At 35.0% G+C, this 19493-nt stretch overlaps 1 protein-coding gene across 1 annotated transcript; it reads left to right on the top strand.

Annotated features, from left to right (window-relative positions):
- The first annotated feature begins 8990 nt into the window (after positions 1-8990).
- Positions 8991-19161, top strand: LOC145601759 (protein root UVB sensitive 6-like). Its single transcript, XM_081657828.1, has 9 exons — positions 8991-9408; positions 10118-10216; positions 10776-10889; positions 12082-12153; positions 12233-12343; positions 13461-13580; positions 18045-18146; positions 18237-18309; positions 19000-19161. Exons 1-9 carry the CDS (start codon positions 9058-9060, stop codon positions 19053-19055), a joined length of 1098 nt encoding a protein of 365 aa, XP_081513954.1. The 5' UTR covers positions 8991-9057; the 3' UTR covers positions 19056-19161.
- The last annotated feature ends 332 nt before the right edge of the window (positions 19162-19493 follow it).

Genomic DNA, 19493 nt, shown 5'->3' with positions numbered 1-19493 from the left:
AAATCTTTTGATCATATATATATGAAATTCATAATGTTCATTTACGTATATAGTAATGTAAATCAATGTAAGTATTATACTATAATCTTAGCAATTTTTATTGAAGAACTAATAAATTATATTTGTACATTCTTCAGTTTTGTTTGCAGAGCGAAGGAAACCGTTTCAGAGAAGAGAAACAAAGATTATAGTTCGTAGTTATTTTTTTTATTATTTATTATTTCTTAAATTTTTTTTTTATTTTTATGAATGTTCATTTTCATTTTGTTAAATGTTCATTTATATGTTAGTATAACGTCATTCACATTTTAATAGATGATAAATGTTAATTTACATATTGATAAATGTTCATTTTCATTATGTATAAATGTTAATTTACGTATTGATAAATGTTCATTTTCGTTCTTATTCATGATCAACAAGTAAATGCATTAATTTTAAAATGAATACGTGCATATACTTAAATTTTCATTTTTATACTACTAATTAAAGCACCCAATTATATCATGAATTAGTTATTTTAACAAATTTAATAAGGAATTTCAATAAGAGATGTGTGCTATGTTGTAGCTTTCATGGAAATGATTCTTACAATTATAATAAGGAGTGTGTGCTACCTTCAAAAATTTTCAATAACAAGTACAAAATTATAAATTTTATACATTTTTCATCTATAATAATGCTCTTTAATTAAATGTTCAATTATAAATAATTGTATGTTCATTTACATACAACTATTAATAAAATATGTTCAGTTTTGAAATATTATATGTGCAAAATGACGTCACTTGGGGAAAGGGGGTGTAGGTAGCAGAAGCTACACCGGGGTGTAGTGTAAAATTTCACATCCAATTACACCATTATTGGACCCTTATCATGGACCAAACTAAACTGGATTAGACGTTTTTATAAAACAGAGTGGGTTTTTGAAAACAGAAAGAAAGATTTTTAATAAAAACTAACCGCAACACTTGACTTTTCACACTTTTACCTCATTCAATTATGGTTCGACGTGAAAGGCATTCATCACTGGGTTTGGTTTTGGGAGACACAAATGGGTGTCTACAGAGACAAAAATATTGTACTTTATACTATACGATTATTATACATATACGTACAAAAATACGGTCTAAAATACTTACTTTTTACTATAAAAAGAAATTACCCTTATCCAAAATCTCCACTCACCACTTAATTCTTATCTTCTTCCATCTTCCTCCTTACCCGAAAAAATCAAACAAAAACCACCATTAAACTCAACCACCATGTTTCAAGAAAACCAAGAAGATTAGCCTGTCTTTACATTTGAGGAAGACATGAGGATGATAAGGGTGTATTTCATGTACATTGTGGGGCTAGTGGTCCTCCTAATGGCCATATTAATTTACTTGTTAATCCACAAGTAAAAACCCGAAAATTACTTCGGTGGAGCAGGGTAATAATGCATGTGGTGTGAGCTGTACTTTAATATTTTGTAATTTAGTAATTTAGAAGTACAAATTGTAAAATGTATTTTGGAAATTATGAATAAAAATCATTATTATTACTCGTTTTCTTCGTTTTATGTAATTAAACAAACGTCATTAAGTTTACAAAAATAATTAGCAAAATAATAATTATTATTTGCAAAAAACCAATAATTATAGTAATAAAAAATAATTAATAGTGATAATTAAAAAGGTAGGATCAAAATTTGGTGTACACCTTAGCCGTTTTCACGGTGGCGGTGATGTCTTAGATTTTCCTATTTTGAGTTTTAAAAAGAGCAAAACAGGTGTTTTAAAGGAAAGGAACTTATAGGGTGTTATAATAGTAGAATGTTAGAACTTAGCATGAAAACAAAGCTTAGTTCAAAAAATGGAAGGCCTCAGGGTGATTCATTCAGCTCCCAAGCAATCCAAGAGATGATAATCAATGCTATTAAACAACAGCTCGGTAGAGGCATCAACAAAGATGGTCGTTGTAGCAAACCTCACACCAAGAGGATTGACAAGATGAGAATGTCAAACGGCTATCAACCTCCAAAATTCCAGCAATTTGATGGGACGGGCAACCCTAAGAAACATATTGCACACTTCATAGAGACCTGCAATAATTCTGGGATTGACACCAAGAGGATTAACAAAATTTTCTTGTCAAGCAGTTTGTTCGCTCTCTCAAGAGTGTTGCGTTTGATTGGTACACAGATCTACCTCGAAAATCTATCGACAATTGGGAGCAAATGGAAGAAATGTTCCTCGATCGCTTCTTCGGAACCCGTCGCATTGTCAGCATGACTGAGTTGACACAAACTAACCAGTCGGATGATGAGCCGGTAGTGGAGTACATCAATCGGTGGCGAGGATTAAGTCTTCAATGCAAAGATCACTTGTCCGAAACTTCTGTAGTCAAGATGTGCATCCAAGGCATGCATTGGGATCTTGCTTACATTTTGCAAGGAATTAAACCCAAAACAATCCAAGACTTGGCGACTCGAGCTCATGAGATGGAGTTTACAATACACAATTGTGAAAACGAATCTAATTAATCGATCATTAACACCCAAAGGGGGCAAAGACGAAAAAGAAGTCCTCGAAGCTCCAAAACAAGACCCTAAACTATTTAATAATAAATAAATTAAAAAAAATAAAAATAAAAAAAACAAAAATCACACAGATGGAACTACGTTCGACTTGATCCACAAAGTACATTTCAATTACTTTTTGGTACGTAGGCATCTTGGGTATATAAAAATTTATTAAAGGGCAACTAATTAAAAAAAATAAATTAAAAAACTACAAGATTGGGGGCAAGTTTCAAGTTGTTTCTACCAAGTTGAATGATGTCATCTATTTGAAGATTGGAGAAAGCTTTCAAGCATCAATATTTCACCAAGTTTACTCGAAGATCTGGAGAAAACTGCAAGCATCGGAGATTTGCAAATTGATCAAATGTGGACATTTGGAGAGAAAGCTTCCAAGCACTAGCGTTCCACCAAATTTTTGAGATCTGGAGAAAGCTTTTAAGTACCAGAGATCATCAACTCAAAATGTTAATCATGAAGATCGGAGAAAGCTACCAAGCACTGGTCCATCGAAAAAAGACGCTTTCAAGCACCTGAGACCAACTCAAAACATCAAACACGAAGATTGGAGAAAGCTATCAAGCACCAATACTTCACCAACAAATTTTGAAGATCTGGAAAAGGCCACCAAAGCACTTAAGATCTAGAAAAAAAATTAAGGTAGCCTTTAAAGCAAATCACCAATGTCCTATCATTCTTGAGATTCGAAGAAAGCATTACACCGCCGAGTTGGATAAACAAAACTCAATTTGACATGGATCATGAAAAAGACGTCCAGCAAGCTTATTGTTTTAAAATTGATTTGGAGAAAACTTCAAGCACTAAATCACTGTTGTCGATAGCAGCACTCATGGATGACCACAAAAGTTTCTTGTTGTCATCTTTACTTCTCGATGATATGGCCTCCCACTCATGTAGTCGAACATCTTCTTCGTCAACATCAACAAGACAATGTTTGGAAAGCAAACTCATCTTACAGTTGACATGGTTCTCTCTGAGTTGAAAGGCGATCAAGTTGTTCAAGATCATGATTGTTACACCTAGTATATATGATTTCATTTTTCTATATAAACAAAAAAAAAAGAAAAAAATTCATGTTGATATCGTGATCCTATCATGATCATCATTTTCAAGATAAATTAAAAATAAAAAGAGAAAAATAAATAAATAAATAAATTCTTGGAGCACATCAGCAGCCATGAAATTCTTGGAGTAGCTGATCAAACACTCGATCGGAGGGGCGAACGTGGTCCAATTTATGTGAAATTTTGACACATGATCAACAAAACATATAGCTGCAATCTGTACGGTGTGATAGGCCAAATATCTTCTGGTTCGCTAGGAATATAGGCTAGACAGAAGCTCCATTTTTGAGATCTTATGAGCGTGCACGGGTTTACGGGGCTTGAGTTGCGTAGCTTCAAGTTGTCGAGTTTTAGGTTGTGGGGCTCGGCAATACTTTAATATGATAAAGCTTGGATTTTGAGGCTTGCGAGGCTTGAGTTTACAACCCCAAGTTGTCAAGTTCGTGTCGCGATGCTCAAGTATATAACTCTAATATGGCAAGGTTTAGTGTGACTCTCGATATGTAACTTTGAGCTACAACTTCTCCATGTAGACTTCGTGATGGAAAGATGATGACTCTCTAAAGGAAGATCACAAACGTGCTAATAAAAAAAATCACATCAAGATTGTGAGTTAGTGACCGAGGCATCCACGAGAAAATAGCTTTTGAGGTGATATATGGCTCTTTATGGCTTCAAGAGTAAGTCGTTGTTTTCCTCTCCATGGCGTCAAGATGTAAAAGGTACATGCCTCTTTAAGTCATGACTTCACCTACCAACGAACAACTACATTGGTGATGTGCTCCTTAAATACTTGGCTTTGCACGGTGTCTTCAAGCATGGTGTCAAGGCTCCATAGAGCGGCTTGGCGATCAAGACTCGGGTGGCAAACTCCAACGTGGTGCATCAAAGTAAATGTGTGCATGGCTCTAGCGGCTCCTCCATGGTATCAAAGTCTTAGGTGGTGTGGCGTGGCTCCATGACATTGATGCGAGTTGATTTACACCTCGTCTTCGTTATGTACAGAGCAAGATTGAAAGTGCTCTTCGCATATATTTATAGCCACAAATCCAATTGGGTGATAATGATAACCCTCAACAAGATTAAGCTAAGACTGTTGTCAAGCTTAACTTCAAACTAAATTCTTAAGTATTTCGTGGGATATTAGATGATCTTCATAGTATTATCTCCAACAAAGTATCTCAACAAGCTAAGATTGATATAGAATTGATAAATATATCCTTGAAAATTGTTGAGTACTACGTGTCTTTTGACTATATGAGCTTTCAAGTTTATCACCAATTACACATTAAGAATAAAAAATATGCAAAAAAAAAAGGAGAAGAGGATTGATCCATTAACCAAGTGAAGTGTTGATGTGCTACGGTTATCAAGTCAGCTAATTTGTTTCAAGCAAAGCAAGGCTAAGGTAATCTTCTATGACATACCCAAAAAAAAAGGTGTGTGTTGGTTCGAGCCCGAGCCCGATCACGATCAAACACTCAAATATCGTGTCTGTGACAAATCTCGAAGGGGGCAATTTGTAGGCACATATAAGTGCCACATTGGATATTATACGAGTCAAAAGTCAAATTGTTGACTTAATGGTTTGACTATTAATTTAAATTATTTAATTTGGGTAAAAATATATTAACATAGCCCAGTTTATTTAATTAAATTATAAAACCCAATTTATGAGCTAGACTATCATAAATAGGTTATATTGTCAAGCCCAATTTCTAGTATACACCAAACCCTAACCCTAGGAGTCGCACACTCTATAAATAGAGCTCCCTCTATTTCATCTGGGGAGAGGAAAACCTAGGGGAAAAGGAAGGAGAATCAAAATACAAAGAAATCCTCTCAAATACTCTAAACCTCTCTAGAGAAAACCCTTGATCAAATACTCCAATCCTTTCTATAGAAAACATCAACCTAGAAGCAGAACATCAAGCATTCGACTTGTCAAACTACTCTATAAGATCACCCGTGGAAGAGATCAAGCTTTGACGGCCCTCAACACGAAGGAAAGAAGGAATTCAAATCAGCAAGAACACCAGTTCAACATTTACATCGAAAAGTCATTGATCGAGATCAAGCCTCATCGGCCCTCGAAACAAGAATTCAAGTCAAAGGTCTACATCAACAACAAGTCAAAAGTCTACATCAACAATAAGTCAAAGTTCTGCATCAAATCTTCGATCTAGATCAAGCCTCGACGACCCTTATTTGTGAATCAAGTCAATTCGTGAACTACGTCAAAGTCAAAGTGGTGATCGAATAAGAGGATCAGATTAGAGATTGTACCCTAAATTATCAAATTAATAAAATTAACACTTTGCTGCATTTGTTTTGAATCTATATTTTGCAGATTTAAAATTTGTGAAGATCAAATTAGAGAATCCATGAACGGTTTACAAGTTTTTTAAGAACTTGTTGGAGACTCGCTACTTATCCCTTGTCCCTAATCGTTATAAAGTCAATTCCAACCTCCTAAGATTAGCAAGCATATTCACACATACCTAAGTAGGCTCTTCAATTGACGTCTACAATAGAAAATATATCAAATATATCACGAATTATGTTGCCTTTTTAATTATATTTTTTTGTAAAATGTCACCATAGATGGTAATGTAAAAGTAATTGTTACAATTTTAGATGACAATTTGCTTTTGTTGTCTTTTTAGGCAACATTTTTAATGAATTACTTTAGATGATAAAAAGGCAACACTTTAAGTAATTGTTATCTAATATACCTTTTTCGTTTTTTAAATACTTGTTCCATTTCTCCATGTGCGGAGTTTTAGGAGAAATTGGAGAAAGTAATAAAATATGGAGATAATGGAGTAAAAGGAAGAATATAAAGCTATAATAAGCAAAAGTAGTTGAGAAAATTGGAGAAAAGAGAATATAAAATTAAGAAAATATGATTTATGTTTCGTCTACTAGTTGAGTGAAATGAATTAAATATTGTAAACCTTTCCAAGTAAGGAAATGAAAGAAGTATTTAAAAACTGACCGGAAATGGAAAGTGAAGCAATTATTTAAAAACGGATGGAATAATCTATAACAACACTTTTTAAAATGTTACCTTGGAAACTATTATTAATTGTTATAATTCAATGTAACATATATGAAATGTCGCCTTACACTATCAAGAGTAAAAAAATTAACAGTGTTGCAGTTTTACGTATTACCCATTCTAAGTTTTATTTATTTATTTATTTATTTTTTTATTTTTACCCTTTTATAAAATCAATACTTGCTTTTATAACACAGTATCGGCCCCACACAACACGGCATGAGGAACGAGGGGTGAGCATTTGGTGGTGCCGTGAACAAATAAAACTCGGCATGAGTCCGCGGGCGGCACGGACTTTTGGCCCGCTAGCACGACCCACAATAATAAAAATAATTAAAAAAAACTATAAATAATATAAATAAAAACAATAAAAATACAAAAATAAAAAGAAACATATAATATAAAGAACTATTAATAATAAAATTAAAAAGAGTATAAATATTAAAATTAATTAATTATAAAAATAATAGGCTGGCCCGTTGCCCGGCATGACCCGGACCGCCAGGCACGTGGGTCGTGCCGTGGGCTGGGGTATGCCATTTGGTGGCACAGCACGGCTCGCCATCACCCAGGCCTGACACGGCAAGGCACGACCCACCTCTTGGCATGGCGAGGCATGGCCCGCGGCGACCCGACACGACACGATGCCCAGCTCTATTGATTCATCAATACCCACCCTTTTTGCACTATCCACCTTTATGTAAGAGCCCTCATATTTCCTAGCTTTTCCATATTACCTATGTTAAGCCTACATACTTTTAAGGGGGAGTTGTAAGCACATACCCACATAGATAGATGGAACAATCGAATTTTAGAAGGCTTGATAAAGTCATCTACCTCTTGAAGGAGCAACTGTACCATGTGAAGTACGCCATGGTTGCTCATCATCTAACACCCATTGCTTGTCACGCCAATGATAGACCTGGAACATGTACATGTTTTCCCTATGTTGTTGATATCTACTCCATGATGCTTAGCTGGTTGCCAAATTCCCTTGATAATAGCCATAAACTCATTAACATTTATGCTTCCCACTAGTCCAAGATCAATATGGTCATTATCATCCTCAACTCCATCATCATCCCATTTTTTGTCATCTTTATCCTCCTCATTATTCGACCGATCAGTAGTAAATTTTAGGGATTTTTGCCTTTTTGGGATACCCGAAAAGTGGGTATGGATTTCCTCGGGAGACAGATCTAGAATGTAGTACTCATATGCCTTGGACACCTACAAAACAACAAATCTTCGGTTTAGAGAGATAGAATGGAATGTAAGAGAGACCAACAGATCCGTGTCCAACGATCAAGTTAGTGACCAACAATGGAATGTAAGGGAAAGAAAGTAGAGAGAAGTGAGAATATTTTTTGGGTAGAGTGCCTTTGATAGCTTCAACTCTTGTTCTTCCATAATAGAATTAAGGGTTATTTATAGAGATGTCGGAAATGATCGACACGTGTGTTAAGGCCTTAAGGGTATGTTTTATGCTAGGGTTTTTTTTTAATTATTTTATTTATTTATTTATTTATTTGAGTCTTTCATTATCCGATGTCTCTCTTAGACCACGTGTCATGCTCAACTGCTCAAGTAGGCTTTTCATAGCTAAGCTGGATGCCACGTGTCGGGTTATAGCTAGCCAGTTGTTTGCCTCTCATTTATATGTAAAAGGGGATTTAGTATACCTCGAAACAATCAGAACTACCTTTCTCCCTCTCCTTCTTTAATTTATTCATCACTTTGTTTTCCTCTTATCTCCCATCTTAAAAAAAACTTCTAAAGGTATAGATTAATTTATAAAAAGCAATCAAATTATTAAAAACTCGATAAAAATCGTGAAGAAACCTCAAGAAAAGGAACCCTAGACATAAACTCTAACAAAACCTTGAAAAGATAAAAATTAACAACAAGAAGATAAGATGTATTTCGAATATATTCTCATTAAAACGATCAGTTATGTTTTCATTAAAACGATCAAACAGAATTTTTATTTCCATATGCTACATCCGTTACATGATTTTTTTTTTTTTTGTGAGATATATATATATATATTTTTTAAGGGAATATACAAAATTCATTGTTACACCGTAAATTCCACAAAAAAAAAAAAAAAAAAAAAAAAAAAAAAAAAAAAAAAAAAAAAACACTTGCCCATTCCCTGAACTAAAAAAAGCAAGACGCACAAAAAGAAGTTTCCATAATTTCCAAAAGTGGCCCTAATCTCACGTGTCGTTGAGAATTTGGGTAGGGCCAGCCACCTACACACCCACAAACACTCCTCCCCTTCATTCATAACTCCCACACCCTTAATTTCTCCCTATTTTCTCTCTCCTACCTCGAACTTGTCGTCAATGGCGCCTCTCAACCTTCGACAATCATCATCATCAACTGCGCAAACCCTTTCCTCTTCGTCGCAAGATGCGCGTCTTCTCGTCAGAGAAACCATTCGAATCAGCGCCAGTTTAGCCTCCGCTCCTGCCAATTCTACGATTCCTCCCACTCTTCCTGCTGCTTTGGAGACCAAGAATTTGAGGTTAGGCCTTGTTGAAGATGACTACATTGATTCCAATTTGAGGCTGATTTGTTGCGAAGAGATCGATGGTCGTCGCTGGAAATATGTTGCTGAGAATGATTCCTTTGGAAAACTTAAAAAGGGCTCTATTCGTTCTGTTTCTTTGCAGACTCCTCTTTCTCCCACTGACGTACGATTTCATCTTATTTACAAATTATTATTATTATTATCTTTTTTATTATTGTGAATCTGTGTTTGATAATTGATGACAAAATTGCCGAGTCTGACACTTGAACACGTAACTTACGCGATACCGAGTAATATAGTTAGTTATTTGTTTCTGTTTTGTTAAATTTTGTTACCAATTTACCAGAATGTAATATGATTCCGTAAGAAATGTCTGCTGATTTTGATTTAATATAGATAGTTTCGGGCTCCTAGTTGTTTTCTTCTGATTGATATCATATTTCGTTTCTTGGCAAGAGGAAAGAAATTTATCAATATTTTCGTATATATTTATTTATTCTTGTTTGATTGATGATTGTCAATTTGTTTTTGTTTCCGGAACATCCTTGTTTTATTCTATAACTTCTTATTTGGGAAATTGAATTTGTTCCTGCTTGCAATTTTGTTATTCAAGATTACTCATGAGGCAGTTAGTTTTGGGTTATGACAATTGAATATTTTCGCAAACGGCTTGTGTAACAAAAGCTACAACTTAAGCATCATACTGAGCAGAGAACCGAACTGGAGATTTTGTACTTTGATGGGCAGGGATTTTTTATTCAAGGCTGTATTGGAAGATTTTCTATTGTTGCTTCAAAGAGTTTTGTATTTTGATTGACTACATTTGTTGAATTGATGTATCATTTTGTGAAATTCATTTTTTTTGGTTGCAGGAATTAGTGGCATTTATACGATCCTATGTTGTTCCTGAAGGCTTTCCGGACAGTGTCTCACCTTCATATGTTCCATACATGACATGGAGGGCCCTAAAGGTATTTGAATTTACAAAGTTGAAAGATTTTCTGCGTAGTAGATCGAATTTTGGAGATCTAATTTTCTGTGTTAGAGAGGGTTTTTATTTCTCGATATTGGGGTTTTGCCTGCCATATCAACTCTTATTTCAAACTCTGTTCTAGGACTTTACATATTCTGCGTCCAAAAAGTTTAATTTGCTTCACTGATCTCACATCAACAACATAAGGACCTTAGATATTAAAAAGCTTGACAAGGAAATAGCCGCCTTTTTTTTTTCCTTGTATAAAATATATGTTAAATAAAATGGGTCACTTTTCCTAAAAAAAATAAAGGATCACTTCCTTGTTCATATCTTGCCTTAAGCTCTTTCCGCATACAATGGAAACTTTACAATTAAAAATCCCCACTTTATGATGGTTAATGGACCAGCTCGTAATGATTTTGCCATTTGAGGGTTTGAGGCGTGATCTTGCTATCTCTGTTGGCAAGCTGTACTATTGATCTATTTAATTGTGCCATATGAGATGTATTATTGGAACCATTTGTATGTCACTAATCTTCTAGTATTTTCTGTAGCATTTCTTTGGTGGAGCTATGGGTGTCTTTACAACACAAACACTGTTGACTTCTGTTGGAGTATCTAGAAGCAGAGCTACTCCTGGTGCTGTTGCTATCAATTGGATCCTTAAGGTAATTTAAACAATTAAATTGAGTTTGAAGTGTTGAATACTTTGTGTTATAATTTATACATATGTATTCTTCCCTTTATAGTCTGCTGAATGCTTTATATTTACATGAGTTTGTGCTATTGACTCCTCTGTTAAGAGTAAGTTATTGAGGTTTCTATTTCGTTTCATTGTACTTATAATCTACCAATATGTCTTTTCGTGGGCATAATTCTATTACTGAAGTGCACATTCTCTGCTCAGTATATTTAGGGAGGTCTATATCTTTAACATATAGGAGAAGATCATGGAAGGTATAGATACTGTGTCAAGAATATCCCTGAAGGTCTTATTTTTTAATGCAAACTTTTAGAAATAGGCTGTATCAAAACAAACATTTTTGCTGAATCTAGTATAGGGAAATATTGTATTCTTATGGCTGTTCTGTTTCAAAATCAATAGGTTTGTCATGCATGACTCTTGGTTGGGAGAGATTTGCTTATAAGTGTTAATATGTTGGACTCTATAATCTTTGTAATTCGCAATTAATTACTCTGTTTTTATTATTGAATTTGATTGACAAAGGCCAAGAAATAAGCATATATAATCTGAGAGACAAGTGCCTTTAGTATGAGCACCATCATCATTGTTAGTCTTGTTGATGTGTGGATGAAAAAAAAAGTCTTCTTTTATTTTGGCTATATTTAATTCACTTTATTTTTGCACATCAGACTTGATCTGAATTATTATTTCTGATTTGATATGTTTTGAATTTTTTTTTTGATTGCTTGATTCATCTAAACTTTGACTTTATATGAATGCTAATCCATTAGGAAGAAAATGTATATGATGACGTCTTATTAGATTTGTATTATTGTGCCTTTTCCAAATATGTAATATTCATGATTCTTTTCATAACAAAACTAATATGTTCAGCGGTAAAAAGGTGCCAAAAAAAAAAAAAAAACAAAAAAAAGATAAGGGCATAGATTTTACTTATTTGAAACTGTGATCTAATCTGAAATAAGTAATATGGTATTGAAATAGGGTGAACTAAACAGAGCCAACTACCTATTACTTTGAAGTATACTCGAGATTTTGTAGTTTATTCAAGTTTGTAGTTCCTTATAAATTTGGGCCATTAATCTTGGGGCATTTTTCTATAATTTTTGTAAGAGAATCATAGGGGTCTTTATTGATACAATTGTAATGTGTAGGATGGTGCTGGCCGGGTTGGAAAAATGCTCTTTGCTCGACAAGGAAAGAAATTTGACTATGATTTGAAACAAGTAGGTATCTCTTCCTTTTCTGTCTGTTTTGTGTGTAAATGTGACTAATTGCTTTCATGTGATCAATTAATCCTTTCAGCTTAGATTCTCTGGTGATCTATTGATGGAATTGGGAGCTGGGATAGAGCTGGCAACTGCTGCTATGCCAAATTTGTTTCTGCCTTTGGCTTGTGCTGCCAATGTAGCTAAGGTTAGATTAGATACTCAGGACACACTTGCTACTTTGTTCACTTAAAAAAATAACTTGTGAATTGGCTGAATTGGATTGGTAGTCTATTGCATAAATGTCTGTCTTCACACATATAATTGCACTTTCGTACCTGCAGATTGATTGTTATTACTCCTTAGTGAATCAAATTAAGTACTCCATTCCTAAAAGAGGGTTACATTTGCCCCTTTTGGCGTTTCCCTTTAATGGTTACGTTTCAATTATTTCTTCAATCAATCAATCAAAGCCTTGATCCCATAAGTGGGGTTGGCTAACATGAACCAAATTTGATTATTCAGTGTAGTCATCGACACAAATCTTCCTCCTCCATCTCTTACGGTCCAATGTTTCATTCTCGTACAAATCCATATACCTCATATCCTTCCTAACTCCTTCCAACCAAGTCATTTTTGGTCTCCCTCTCCCTCGTTTAAGCCCTCCATGGTCCCACTCTTCGTTTCAATTATTTCTTAAATTAAAATATATTTTTTATTACACACTTTCTGCATATATACATATTTTTCATGCAACTATCCCCATTTCTCATAATATTTACATATTCCCAATGCAACTTTTCCTATTTACAAAGATATTTACCTACTCCCAATACACATATTTTTATTCTCAAAGTTAATTTAATGCTTGTGTTTCACTATCTTATTTTCCATATTAATCGTGAAAAACCACCAAACTTAACCTTCTTTCGAGAACGGAGGGAGAATTTTTTATCTTAACTTTGCTGGCTAAAGTTGAACCCTTAAATCTTGTGCAGTTTATAACATGTTTGATTTACTGTTTTGGATAGTATTGAAAATTGACCGAGCTACTTTGATTTTTTCCTCTATTTGGTTCTCATAGCTGCAATAATGCAATTTGTGCTGATAGATCAAGGAGGCTAACCAGGCTATATTGTCTACTTTGCACATTGAACCTGTTGGTGTTGTGAAACATAGTGAATGATTATCTAAGCCAATATTTATTTGTTTGGCTACTCTGCATTACTTTTTCTCTTTTTTGTCTTGATGGAGGCAATTGGTATGCCTGTTATTTCTTTTTATGCCATTGGCTAATGTTTTTAATCCGCTTGTCTGCCTGACAGAATGTTGGTGCTGTTACATCAACATCTACTCGTACTCCAATTTACAAAGCATTTGCTAAGGGTGAGAATATTGGAGATGTTACTGCTAAAGGAGAATGTGTTGGCAACATTGCGGATCTGGTATGCTTTGTGCTGTGGCTCATTTTAATGCTTCTTTCTCTTTGTGTATGGGAATATGCTCCAGTTTGTCCTTTTTAGAGATCTGACTACAAATTATATCTTTGTCATCATGCCTGCAGCTTGTTGCTTATGCTATTCTTTGATACCTTTTTATTTTTGCTTTAAGATCTCAATTTGTTTGATAAAATCACAGCAACACTAGCTCATGTTGTCCAAATTGATCTATTATACTCTCCTGTATCAAGCGTTGGATAAACCTTTTTGAATAACTCCATGAGCTTTATCATATCTTACTTAGAGATTATGTTCAACTCAGAGGAATAGCAATATTCTATAAAATTCCATGTAGGTAGAAACCTGATATAGTGTCTCAAATTTACTTAAAAACTAGCAACTGTGAAAAGTCTTGCTGCATGGACCTAAAAGTGGAGCCATGATCAAGCTGTTATTTTATGTGGACAAAATTATTGGATAATTAATGTTCAAGTTATTATGTCAGAGGATCCTGTCATTTTGGAACAAATACAGTACTGCAAAGCTACAATAATAGCTATGACAGTTACATAGCATTACTTTGCTGATGACATATTTTGAGTCTGAGCATAAGAATGCTAAAACTGGAGTTTCCATGCGAGCCATGAAGCTTTCTATTTTTATCTAATAATCATATTTTCATATTTATAAGTCAAAGTATGTTGGGATCTTGAAGAGTTGTCGAGCCTTTCATTGCGGTGTTTGCCGAATTTTTTTAGTCAGCTGTTAATTGTGAAGACAAAGAGAAGGATAAGGGAGAGGGAAATCTGACGCTAGATTGCATGACAAAGTATTCGGCGTTACCCAAAAAAAGTTGTAATGTAGCGTTAGCCATACATAGTAGGGGACTCTGGCTATTTTGGGCAAGTGAAATCCAACCTAATTTATGGAGACTTAGTGTGAATTTGGTTATTGGTGCCCTACATCCATGGATTAGAAACTCGGTCGCATTGCGACATATCACCTATGTTGTAACATAATTTAGAATGCCGAAATGAAATTTCTAGACGTGATCCGAGGTGAATTGCTCAGCAATTCTCCCTAGATTCCATTGGAAAACAAATAGAGAAAAGAGTGAGAGGGAGAGCAAGAGAATGACAATGATATTTGAGTGGAGTAGGTGAAGGTGAGGTTGCGTGAAGGTTGGTATTAGACAATTGTAAGAAAATGATTTGTAAAATGATTTAACTATAAAAAATGCTGAAAAATATCAATTACAAATCAAAGCTTTAATTCCATAAGTTGGGTCGGCTACATGGACCAAAAGTGATTATTTCGTGTAATTGTCAAAAATCTTCCTCCTCCACCCCTTACAATCAAATGCCGCATTCTCATGCAAATCCATATACTTCATATCTTGCTCTCGACGTTTGTGACACAATCCGCAATAACCACGTCATTTTCGTTATCGTGACATTGCAACCGTCTGCGCAATTACAAGTGAAAGCACATTTTCGAACTATGTCTGTATCCTATTGGATGAGGTAGGGTTTTAATTGTGCTAGCCATGGAAGAGTGGGTTTAGTTGAGTTTTGAGTTTGTGTACATATCGTTGCATGTCCACCCATTGACCCATATGATTGTACTTGGCTAATCAAGTAGTGAAGACTACGTACCGAAGAGAACAATTGCTAACACAATTGCAATTGAAACCATATTTACCAACCATTCCTGCATTTTATTGGGTTGTGTGGGGTTATGATTATTTCCATCATGGATGGGTGTTTTGGTGAGTTTAAAGATTGTGTACATATCATTGCATCACTTACATGCCCACCCGTTGATCCATATGAATGTACATGATTGATCAAGTAGTGAAGACTACTTACCATTACCAATCCAATCACACGCCGGGACCCAAAACATAATTTGATCTTAATGGATACACCAACCTAGCATGAACAAATTTTATCTGATTCGACTTGACAAGAACAACATAGTTTGGTATATTGTGGAAATCACAATTCAAAATGTTGTGCACTTTTGGCTTCTTTAAAGTTTAGGATTTAAGTTTCTACCTATCATGGATAGTATGATTTTGGAATTGGTATTTGCCATGGGTGATTAGCAAGGATGGGTGTGAAAATTTAGTAAGTGTATAAAGGAGCCATTTTTCACATCCACCATGCCCTCTAGTTATTCTTTCATAAAAATAATATTGCCCCATATTACTTCTTGGTGTTGCGCTTAAATTATGCTTTGCCCATTGCACATCTCCTTTCTTTCCCACTATTAATCTATTAATAAAAAAAAAAAAAACAAAACCTTAAGGGCGTTCGCAATTTCCACTTGGAGAGGCAGCGCATGTGGGACGCGGATGCCTCCTCTTTTGTGTGAGTGGAATGTGTGATTCACCCTTGGAGTTGTGGCCTTAGTTTTAAAGGGCACACCTGTGCGTTTGTGCCTTTTAGGTGAGGCACACTTATTACTTATATATGTATAAAAGATGTCTAATAAAGAAATATGAGAAAAAGTGAAAGGGCAATGTGATCAATAGCTGGGTTCTTCAATTAAATTTGGGGGATATGAAAATTTTCTATCGTCTAGAATTAAAGTAAACCTGCCCATCACAAAGGTTTATGATGTATCTTTAAATATTATCTTCCACATTGACTATTAACACCTTATAACTAAAGGCACAACATAAGGCACATGCATTGGAAAAAAGCGCATAGGTGCACACGTTTTGTAGCATGTGCCTTGCGCCTTAGGGGCACTTATGATGAAAGTGAAGAAAAAGAAGGGAAGAGCTAGTACGGGTGTTAGTGGTGGTGGTGGTGGTGGTGGAGGTGATGATGATGTAGGAAGGAGAAAAGAGAGAGAAAAGGAAGGGGTTGTTGAACTAGGGTGCCATTTCAGTTTGTTGAAGGTGAGTTACATTGAAAGAAAATTAAGGTTTAAACTTTGATGAGAAAGATAAAGACATAAAGTGGTTGATTAGGGGCATTATAGGAAAATCAATGGTTCATTTAAGTAAGGCGATGAATGACACCACCATAAAATAAGTGTGCTGTAAATATTAAGCATGCAAAAGTTTTACCTTATATTGTGTTTTAAGGCATGGAGAAGGATGTGTTTGGACTATGAAGCCTAGAGTAAGTGAGTTTTGTAATTTTGAAGGCTTATGGATATAAACAACTTGTTTTGATACAAATTTTGGGAATGTTATGGTTGGAAGGGTATGGAGAAGAGGGGAGAGAAATTTTGTAGAAAATAATCTTCTTTTTTGGGAATTTTGGATAAAGGAGAAGATGAGGGAAATGAGAAGGAAACATGTTTAGACTATCAATGACATTACGCTCCTTTGATGTTCATTGCAAGATCTTTTGCTGTCTCCACACAATCACTAACCTCAACTTATATTACTCTCCACCTATAGTAACATCTAAGATCATTAGCCTTTGCTGCCACAACTTACTTTAACCTTATCCTCTAAGATAGTCACCCCTTTGAGGATATGAATATCCTTTTTGAAGTATTTGGATTTGCATGAGGAAGAAGACAAAGATAACCTTGCATTCTGCATCCTTCAAGCAATATGTCTGTGGTAACATGAGCCGGCTGCCTTTATCTCATTGGGGAGGCAATGATTTAGGGTAGACTAATTTCACATACGGAACCTCTTTATTCTATCTCTTCTTTAACTAATATGAAGGATTTGTTCCCTTGTGTCGATCTTTTTTTTTTCTAATTGAAAAATCAATTACTATTTGGCTCACACAAAAGAAAAGAGAAAGAACAATAAAGGGAAATAAAATAAAGAAAAATTATGCATGAACATGAAATAAGATAAAGGAAAAGAAACAAGACAATTGAATTATTATGTTTAATTTGAATGGAAAAATTAATGCTTGTTTTCTTATATTTTGTTTGGTAATATAAATATAAAAACAAAAATACAATTACTTTTCTCCAATTTTATCTACCTCAAATTCAATTACAACCTAGCTGCTCTCTACATTGTCTCCCCCATTGTCTCACCAAAAGTCACTCAACCCACCCATCATCTTTACTTATTTCTCCCTAACTTTCATCTCCATGCAACTTTTACCACCACTTATTGTTTCACTCTTTGTGGTCCATATCCTAATCGATAACCTCTACACAATCCAATTGGAGAATCCTAATCGACAACCTCAGCGCAATCCAATTTTAGCAAGAACATGAAGCTGGTATTCTCTCATAGACTTTTTAACACCAATCATGTGTTTAGTTTACTGCAATTTGTTCTTGAGAACAATGGTTTGGATTGTTCTCTTAATGATCTCTTAGCTTTTGAAATTTTCAGTTAATGAGCATACATAGATTCGGTTGCAATACATTTGTGTTATTTCATTTATGAATGGTGTATGCCACTTTCTTTTTTTTGTTATTGCTATTCCACAAATCTTCTTATTGTTAGCTGATGATGACCAAATGTTTGCTATGCAGTTGGGAACTGGACTGAGCATCATGCTTTCAAAAAGGAACCCATCTTTGGCTACAACATTTGCCTTTCTTTCATGTGGTTATGTTCTGAGTTCTTATCAAGAGGTTTGGTGGCTCTCCTAGCTCAGCTTTGTCCTTCTGTCTCGTAAATGAGAATTTAAATGTGCACACAGTATAATTTTGGCTTTCTAACAGGTGAAGTCTGTTGTACTACACACGCTGAACAGAGCAAGATTTACCGTGGCTGTGGATTCTTTCCTTAAAACTGGTATGAATTAGTCATGCTGTTTTGTTTTGATGATTTGGTTCAAGTATACATTACTCAAAAAACTTGTTTAACCTAATCACTACCAAGTTCGGTCAAACCTTCTAGTAAGGTCTCACTGGCACAAGAGAGAGAAAATACAGCTCCGTAGTTAACTGTTATGACTATGCATTATTGCATTAGAATACATCAGCAATTATCACTATCTGTAATCACAGATCTTTTACTTTTTGCTAAGTATGATTTATAGTGGGAACTTTCTTTTTTCAAAAGCCTTCATGTATTGCAGTCCATATATTATAAGTAGCAGCAGCCAATAGCCAACTGCCAACCACATACCTTTTTGAATTTTTCTACCGCTGCTTCTCCTTTTATCTGCTTCACAACCCCCAGAAAATACATTGCTTTACTTGACAAGCCAGTCCAGCTTTCAGCTCCTGTCAGCTCCTCAGACATGTCTCATCACTCCTGCCACAAACCACACACAACTTGTCCGCAGAGTCCAGTCTTGAACTATCTAGCTTTCATTTGTAGCCTTTGTTGGACAAACATCCAATTAATTATTCTGTACTTTGTTATAGTCATCCTGTTCCATATAGCTCTATAACAGAGTAAAAAGTCAGAAGGCATTTCTATCATTGAATTCTCTCAACTGTCTTAATAGCTCTTTGATAGAACATTATTTTTTTCCAGCTCCATCCACTTTCAGGCTTGGGATGGTACTACCACTCGTCAGAATCCTTATGTAGACGGCATTGAGCCATCAAAATCACATTGAATCTTGCTTGGTGGCAATTGTCTACACATAATTTTCAAGGGCTGCAATATTCCAAGCTTGATTTTTTTGTAATTCTGAGTCCACCTTCCCTTTTTTTTTTTGGTAAGTCCAAACCTCTTACCAGGTAACATACCCAGGCTTTGAACAAAAAAGTAAGCACCTTGCCATAAGAATACAATCATAGAATCAATGTTTTTTATCACATGTTTAGGAAAACAAATGCCTGTGCTTGGTAAACGTGAAGCCTCATGAGCTCTAAGTTTATATGCTGAAATCTTGCAGCGAATTATATCTATAAGACTATAACCCTACACTTTAATCCTACCCATCAGCTTATCCAGCTAGTGACCAAGCACTTAGTCTTGTTTAGTAACAATCTGATATCTAACATTAGCTGTTAGCTTATTGT

The sequence above is a fragment of the Chenopodium album genome, chromosome 21 (assembly GCF_948465745.1).
Source record: "Chenopodium album chromosome 21, dcCheAlbu1.1, whole genome shotgun sequence".
In the NCBI taxonomy this organism is placed as follows: domain Eukaryota; kingdom Viridiplantae; phylum Streptophyta; class Magnoliopsida; order Caryophyllales; family Amaranthaceae; genus Chenopodium; species Chenopodium album.
The sequence above is the reverse complement of the archived record's forward strand: the minus strand, read 5'-3'. Positions and strand labels throughout refer to the sequence as shown.